The 8,346-nt window shown below is 55.5% G+C and overlaps 1 protein-coding gene across 2 annotated transcripts; it reads left to right on the forward strand.

Moving 5' to 3' along the window:
• Positions 1 to 446: 446 nt before the first annotated feature.
• LOC122203198 (mitotic-spindle organizing protein 2B) lies at positions 447 to 7,909 on the forward strand. Of its 2 annotated transcripts, XM_042909762.1 has the most exons (4): positions 464 to 664; positions 880 to 1,028; positions 1,947 to 2,126; positions 7,647 to 7,909. In XM_042909762.1, exons 1-4 carry the CDS (start codon positions 501 to 503, stop codon positions 7,802 to 7,804), a joined length of 651 nt encoding a protein of 216 aa, XP_042765696.1. In that variant the 5' UTR covers positions 464 to 500; the 3' UTR covers positions 7,805 to 7,909. The 2 variants fall into 2 exon arrangements, with proteins under 2 accessions (XP_042765695.1, XP_042765696.1); XM_042909761.1 differs by lacking the exon at positions 1,947 to 2,126 and having other exon boundaries at positions 447 to 664.
• Positions 7,910 to 8,346: the final 437 nt, after the last annotated feature.

Raw genomic sequence — 8,346 nt, forward strand, 5'->3', positions numbered from 1 at the left:
TGCTTAGTGTTCAGGGGGGAGAGGACGTGCAGGCAGTATAGATCATAAATGTCTTCTTGCAATTTCTACTCCTAAAACTACTGTCACAAGATTTCTCTGGTGCTTATCATTCAGTTCGGTATTAACTATCGATGAGACATACAGGCAGTCATGAGACCCTTTAAGAATGTAGCAACCAGTACTTATTTGATCCTTATCAAAACTATGCAGGCTATCAGCTTTCTGAGCTAAAGATGAACATTTTTCTGCTTTTATCCCTCATCATCCCGCAGGTAAATTCTGCGGATCGAACGACGGAGAGGAGACAAACCGGTTTGCGCCCTCTGCTGTAGGGCTGCGGGGCAGGCCAGGCGGTAGCGCTGCAGGGAGAGAAGCGACCGGCGGAGCCAGTAGAAGGCGCTGTGGGAGCTGCCGGAGGGGCCCGGCGGAGGCGGGGTCAGAGGAGGGAGCGCGGCGGGGCGGGGCGGGGCGGGGCGCTCGTCTTCCCGCTAGCCGGGTACATGGCGGCCCCGGGCGCGGGCCCCGGGCCGGGAGCACCCCCGGGGCTGGAGGCGGCCCTGCAGAAGCTCGCGCTGCGGCGGAAGAAGGTGCTGAGCGCCGAGGAGATGGAACTTTACGAGTTGGCGCAGGCGGCGGGTGGCGCCATAGACCCCGACGTGTTCAAGTGAGCGCGCGCGGGTGGGGAGTGCGCGCTCATCCTACCCCCCCAGACACCCCTGCTCCCCCGCCCGGGCCTCTGATCTGGAGGAGCCCCCCACCCCCACCCCGCCCTTTTCGGACCCCTTTGAGCGCCCAGAGTAGAGTTGGGGTCTTGAGGGAAGTGGCCTTCCTGAGCCTGGGCGAGGAAGGCTCACTGGCCACCGCGTGTGTTCTCTCCAGGATCCTGGTGGACCTGCTGAAGCTGAACGTGGCGCCCCTCGCTGTCTTCCAGATGCTCAAGTCCATGTGTGCTGGGCAGAGGCTGGCGAGCGAGCCCCAGGACCCTGTGGCCGTGTCTCTGCCCACATCGAGCGTCCCGGAGACCCGAGGTCAGAGCTGGGCCCGGTGCTCCCTGCCCCTGTGACTCAGGAGGCGGGTGGCAGGGGAGGCACGTGGGCGGTGCCAGACACAAGGTGGGCTTGGTCCTGAGTGGCCTGGCCTTACTGTGCGTCTTGTCCCAGGACCCACAGGGACTGCCCAAGGGCTCGCCTTTTGGTTTCCAGTCCCCAGTTTCGTTTCTTTGCTACCCTTTGCTACATATGCAAGTCCAGATCAGGTGGTCGCAAAGTGGGTGTCCAGGGTGGCCAGCAGGCTAAGCCTCATGTGGGATTCTGCCTCCTTCCTTGGGTAGAAATGCTTTCATTCCACAAACACGGGAACAAGGTGGCTTTGGTTCCTGTTCTCACGGTGTGTACAGCCTCCAGGAAAGTGTTCAGGGAGCGGGGCAGGCAGAGGTCTTACTGCCACCCCTTAGCCTATACCCCATCTGGGCCCAGGTGCTGCCCAGGAGTCTAGCCAGCTGAGCGTTCTTCCTCGGATTGCAGGACGGGTCATCATGGCAGCCCCTGGCTGCCCTAGACACGCAGGGTGCAGAGGCCTGAGTGGGCACCGCACTGGGCTCAAGTTTGAGGGGCCTCCTCACTCTCGAGAGGCATGACTGGGGGATAAGCAGGTGCCCATGACAAAGGTGTCACAGTGGAGCTCCAGCTGCATCCTCCTGGTGTGTCGCATCTGCTCCCAGTTTCAGAAACAACCTGAATGCTTGGCCAGAAGCATTCGGGCACTCACAGACATCCTGAGAAGGGGCCGATGTTCAGGTGGGGGGCAGGCTGGGTCCCTGTGGGAGGGAGTGCCAGGGCCCTGGGTACCCACGCCCCCTTTCCTGAGAGGCCCTGGGCACTGGAGCGCAGGCTTCCTTACTGATCCACGCTCTGTCTGCTCTCTTTGTGTCTCTCTCTGACCTCCAGAGGCCTCCTTTCTCTCTGCCAAGAGCTGTAGTCCCCCTGCAAGGCCCTCCTTTTCCTCGGCCCCGCGGCCTGCGGCCTCTCCGGTTCTGCTCCACGGCCCAGCTGCCACGCACTCGCCTCTCTCTCCAGGGCCCCCCGGTTCCCTCCGGTTCTCTTGCTGCCTGTTCTCTCCTTTTGCAGGTTGCGTTTACTGGTTTATCTCTGGGGGTTGGTGCTCTTTCTTGTTTCTGTGGAAACTGCTGTGGCCCCTATTCGAGAGTCAGAGCAACTTGGAGATGAACTGCCAGGGCAGGACCCTATGGGCCATCCCTGTTACACAGCTTAGGGATTGGGGACACAATTTCAGATCTTGGTTTATTAGAGACCACTTGCAGTACTGCTGGAATGGGACCAACGCCCCCTGCCCCCAGAGGCCAATTCTGCCAGGTGTGACTTGTGCTCTGTAGAGGTGCCCTCACCCCGAGAGGAGGGCAACAGGCCGAGGGGCAGGAGAGCCTTTACTTTGCTGTAGAGAGGGAAGCCTTAGGTGTGAGAAACACCTTGGTTGCTTAGATGCTGTCACCTGACAGGTAGCCTAGAGGGTAAGATGTGATTGTCCTTTCCTGCCTGTTTCCTGAGCTGAGGGTACCTTCCAGGCATTGCCCGGTGTGGTGAGGCTGGAGGCCCAGAGCCAGGGGCGTGTGAGGGCCTGAGATCCCACAGATGCCCTGGCTGTGCTCTCCGTATCCTTTCCCACATCACCTACCTCGCTGTTCTAGGTGCCACCTGAAACTCGGCATGGGGAAGGGCCAAGGGGCAGGTCAGGGTAGAGCCAGTAGACTACAAGGCTGAGTTGAGGAATCAGTGGGGAGAGGGAGGGAGAAACTGGGAATGGAGCCCTCCTCTTTCAAGGGGGTGTTGCTGCTTGCTCACCCAGTGACTGGGTGCCAGGCTGGCTCTCAGCGCTGAGGGCTCAGGGGGGCTGTGAGATGGACAGGTCCCCCTTCCAGTTTGGGAGATGGCTAGATACACCAATGGTGACAGAGACAGGAGGAAGCCAGTGTAGCCAGCCTTGCTGGAGCAGCGAGGGTTACGCAGGCTCAGAGTCCTGTTGCCCTGCAGCCCTTTGAGGTAGGAGTAGTGGGGAGCGCTCCAGCCTGAGATGCGGGCCCAGGTCACTGGTGGGAGCAGGCCTGAGCTTGGAGGGGAGAGGTGGGAAAGGGAGGGCGGAGAGCCCAGAGGTGGAGTGGGTTTGCTTTGGTGCTCAGAGCACTGACATAGAGGGGCTCGGAGAGAGGTGGGGAAGAAGCCCCAAGCATAGGGACAGGAGTGGCGTGGAGTGCTGGGCCCCACAGGGTTTTCTCAAGTGCTTATGCCTTGGGTCTGCTGGGTTGGGCAGCCAGTGGCCAGGATATGAGGACATAGAGGTCCTGGGGAGATGCCCAGTGAGGGTAGAGGGCAGCCTGGAGAGGGGGTTGGTGGGGAGGCAGTGGAGGGGAGTGGGGCACATGAGGGGCCATGCCAGGAGTGTGCTGTGGCCAAGAGGCAGAGGCCATCAGAGATCAAGAGCTCTGAGGCCACATGTTGCAGAATCTGTCTGTCCACACAGACCTTGGGCAGAATCTGAGGTAGAAAAAAATGAGGAGAGTTGTCAGAGTGATCAGTTGGGGGACTGTGGTGGCCTAGGATCATGATGGGGGTTTGGGGCTGTTAGGGCTCGCTGGCCTTAGGTTTCCCACAGAATTGGGGTGGCAGCTGCTGCAGACCAGGGGCTGGAGGCCCGCCCAGGAGTTTGATCTGGTAAGCTGCAGCATGCACAGCATCCAGGTGGCCTGTGGGGACTGTCACTGACAAGCTCATCCATTCCTGGCTCTACTAGGCAGAACACGGGGAAACAGAAGACCCTAAGAGCACAAAGAGGGTAAATGCTTGTCATGATGAGGGTGTGGTCACCAAGGAAAAATAAAATTCGGTCGAGTGTTCTCTGCTGAGGTTTAGGGAAACTGTATGCTTTAAAAAGATGTTCCTCTGGAATGTGTAAGATGAAGTTTGGTATGCAGAAGCTGTGAGCCCTACACAGCTGCGCTGTCCAATACAGGAGCCATGGGCCCCCCAGGGCTTGCGGCTGAGACTCACTGCAAGTTTAAGTATACACCAGACACCCAGATGCCAGAGAACTGGAACAAAAAGAATACCTCACAAGTAATTTTCATATCGATTACATGCTGAAATGGTAATATTGCACATTTTAGGTTAATTAAAATACATGATTTACATTAGTTTCCTGTTTCTTTTTACTTTTTTTTTTTTTTTTAACATTTATTTATTTTTGAGAGAGAGAGAGACAGAGCTCAACTGGGGGAGGGGCAGAGAGAGAGGGGGACACAGAATCCAAAGCAGGCTCCAGGCTCTGAGCTGTCAGCACAGAGCCCAACACAGGGCTCCACCCCCCAAACCATGAGATCATGACCCGAGCCGAAGTCGGACACCTAACTGACTGAGCCCACCCGGCCCCTCCCCCACTTTTTACTTTTTAATGTTGCTACTGGAAAATGAGTTACATGTGGTTCACATCATATTTCTGTTGGGACAGCGCTGCTCCAGAACAATTGTACTTTGCCTGAAACACTGAGTCAGGGCTGTATGTACCGCATGTGTGCAGGAGAGGGTCACATCTCCTAAGAAGCACAGGCCCAGTTAAGGGTCAAAAGTGCATGTATGCATGTCCATGGTGCACATCAGTCTTTGTCATTATGTCTGTATGTGTTCTGGAAGCACTGATTAAGCCACTCCTGTGTGCTCAGCCAGAGAGGGCGGCAGGACTGGCTGGTGGGTGTAGACCTTCTGGTGGGCTCTCGAGTAGCAGTGATAGGTGGTCCTGGCTGCACGCTCACCCTGGCCACCAGACCTTGCCAGCCAGCCTTGAGGATATCAGGGCACTTGCTATGCTGCCTCACCCCCTTGTTCTTTTCCTTCCTCACACACACATCCAGTGTCCGCTTACGGCCCCTCACTAATATTTGACCGCAGGGGCCCCACCGGCCCATTTGAGCACGAGGGAGTGCTCCCACCATGCAGGAGAAAGGCCACTCCCGGGGAACATGGGCAAGATGGGAGCAGCTTCTCACATTCTGGGCTTTTTGTCAACCCTTGATCCCCCCGCACCTCTGCCAACAGAGCTTGCAGGGGATGGGGAGTTGGGATCACATGGGCCACACCAGAGTTAAATGGTTCAGTGGGTCCCGCTGGGGCGGGCCAGCTCCCCAGCTGCAGGGGGTGTGTTTAGGGTTGCCTTTGGGGTTTTGCTTCATCTGGGGTTGGGGGCGGTTCGGGCAGGTATTAGGGGTAGGAGGAGCACCAACTTTTTAACACCGTGAGCCAGGCTGTTTTTAACCTTCAGTGCTCATTGTCTTTGACACCCGTGAGGGCTCCTCAGGCATCGGGCCTGGGGGCATGTCACTGCCACCCACCCTAGCCTATAATCACCCTTGGCTCAGTCCTGCCCTCCAATCCATCGGACCCTAACTACCCCATTGCAGGGAGCTGGGGCAGGTAAGACCGGTTGCAGAAAGTCCCCTGCTGTGTCCAGGACAGAGCAGGTCTGTCCACTGACAGGCCCTCACACCATTCTCCTCAGACCAGAATGCCTCCCCAGCTCTGCAGGAGGCCTAAGTGGGTCTCTCCACTAACTGAGAGCATGTGATTCCTGAAGGTTCCAAGAATTGCAGAGCTCGATAAACGGTTAGATGGTTTTCTTAATGGCTCAAATTTACATTGGTGTCTTATTTCCAGGGTTTGTCAGCCTCATCAAGGTTAAAAATGAACATTATTTGCTATTTTCTCCTTTCCTCTCGTCCTGGAGTTTCCAGAAGGGCCCTGGTCATTATACTGAGGGGGAGAGGAAATTCAGATATATGGCAGGGTGAAGAAAAGCTGCATTCAGACCCGGGCCCACGTCTGAGACCCACACTGCCATTTTGAGGGTGGCCTATGCTTGAGCTATATTTTCAGGTCCTTCAGGGGCCCTGGGCCTAGTCTGTAGGATGCCTAAGCATGCAGGGGTAGGCCAGGTGCTACAGATGAGTTATGCCAGTCTGGCCAGGCCTGGAGAGGGACATGGCCTCATAGCTGACCAGCAGGTTGGGAGCTGTAGAGTGGCGGGGCTCGTGCACTCACAGGAGACAGGATCCTTGCCCACTGACCAGTCAGCGGGAACCAGAATATCAGAATGTGTAACCGGAAAAAGGAAATGTGTGGTGACGGTTCTCTACTTTTGTTTTTTCCATGAACCACTGGCGGGCTGAGTTGGCCCAGCTTCACCCCACCACATGCCCTTGGCCCTCTGTAACGTGTTATTACATCTCCATTGAATCAAACCTGTGCAAGCCCAGGGAGGCAGGGCAGGGGAAAATCTGAGCTGTGGAATTCCAAGCAGTGGCACCATGGTAACCCTTTCCACCCCACTAGGCAGCAAAGACCCCCTGTTGTTCCCTGGGGAGGAGCTGTTCAGAAATGCTCTTAGGAAGGGCTGTCCTATCTCTAGGAGTCCTGGGGAGAAAGTAGTGTCAGAGAGGATGGAAAGGGAGTCTGATGTCTTGAAGAAGCCAGGATCTGCAGTGTCACAAATGTAGGTGCCTCCCCTTGTTCCAGGTGACAAATGGTGAACCAGGAGTGACTCAACATGCCCCCAAGAAATTCATGGTGTCTTTTCTCCAAAAACCCACATGTCCCCATTGCAGGCTGTTTATTTGACTAAGAACTGACATTAAGGTTGAGGGTCAAACATGGGACGCATCCCCTGGTCAGAGTCTGCAGGATGGACCCTGCCAGGCTGGAGCAGAGAGGAGCCCTGGCTGGGGAAGGCCCAGTGGGGAGGGACTGTGACCCAGGGGGTGAGCCTGCTCCCTGGGCGCATTTTGTGCCTCCTGGTGTCCTCTCAGTCTTGTGAATGCTGTCAACATCCTGAATTCCTTTAGAATAAAGTTTGGCCCAAGTGTGATTACAGATCTTCCGGTCTTCACAGAAAGAGGGGAAGGTAAGTAAATTACAAGTCAAGGGATATCTGCACCAGTGGTCTCCATCTGAATGTGACTACCTGTGGTCAGGGCAAGCTTCCTCTGAGCAGTCAAGCCTCAGCATGAAGCCAGTCACAGGATCCTGGAGCTGAACTTGAGAGCAAGAGGCTTGACCAGCGAAAGTTTGCAAAATACTTTGAGGTAGTCAGGGAAACGCCTGAGGGAAAGATTCCAAGGTCCAAATGCAAAAGCCTGACTTCCATTCTTGATGGATGTGCTTCCAGCAGTTCAGCTGTGGGTGATCTGGAGCAGGGAGCGCCAGGGGAGGCTTCAAAGTGGTGGCCCTGGTGGCGAGCCCTCCTGTGCTGCTGGTGGTCGGGCGATTCCTTACACTCTCCAGGGCAGGAGTCAACCGGCTGAGCTCACCTTTCCCTAAATGGGCCTTGCGGACTTTCCCCATTGTTCCTCGTGCTGCTTCTGTCCTAGGACCTATGCTCCAGGGCCTCTTGCACTCTGTCGAGGACTTCTCTTGGATGTGCCCTCTCCAGGTGGTCCTCAGCCTCAGGGCTCAGAGCTGAGAGGATCCCTGGCTGAAAGGTCGGACAGAGATGTACCAGACGTAATGTGCAAGGAACACAAATGTAGTAGGTGTGCCGACTGTGGAGTTTGCCCTGGTTCCTAACAATTGTGTTCTGCGTCCGCTCAGGGAGAAACAAAGGCAGCACGGCTCTGGGTGGAGGCCCAGCACTGGCAGAACGTGGCGGCCGGGAAGGATCCAGCCAAAGAATGCCCCGACAACCCAGTGCTACCAGGCTGCCGAAGGGGGGCGGGCCGGGGAAGAGCCCCACTCGGAGCAGCACCTGAGACGGGCAGACTTCTCACGCCACCCAGCTGTGGGCTCCACCAGCCTCCTAGCAGAGGCTACGTGTGGTTTCCTCCGGTTGGTAATAAAGCTTTGTGAAAAACCGAGGGTCCATCCAAGCTGTTTTCTATCACCTTTTGAATACATTAAGGCTCAAAGATTGAGAATCAGTTTTGCATTGTGGGCCTAGATGTACTGCAGCTGAACGTAACAACCAACTGACCTAAACCAGTGGTTTCACCCTACTATACCTTATTTTCAGGTCATACAGAAAAATCTCTGTATGGTTGGCCCATGAACAAATGGGGGTCAGGGGCACCAACCCCTGCATAGTTGAAAATCCCAGCGTAACTTTTGACTCCCCAGAACTTAACTACCAACAGCCTACTGTTAGTAGGAAGCCTTACTGTTAATATACAGTCAACTAACACATCTTTTACGTATGTATTATAGACTGTATACATACACTATATATATCATATACTATTATATACTGTATTATACTCTAGGAAACTGGAGAAAAGAAAATCGTAAGAGAAATACA

This window comes from Panthera leo, chromosome D3 (genome assembly GCF_018350215.1).
Source record: "Panthera leo isolate Ple1 chromosome D3, P.leo_Ple1_pat1.1, whole genome shotgun sequence".
Taxonomy (NCBI): domain Eukaryota; kingdom Metazoa; phylum Chordata; class Mammalia; order Carnivora; family Felidae; genus Panthera; species Panthera leo.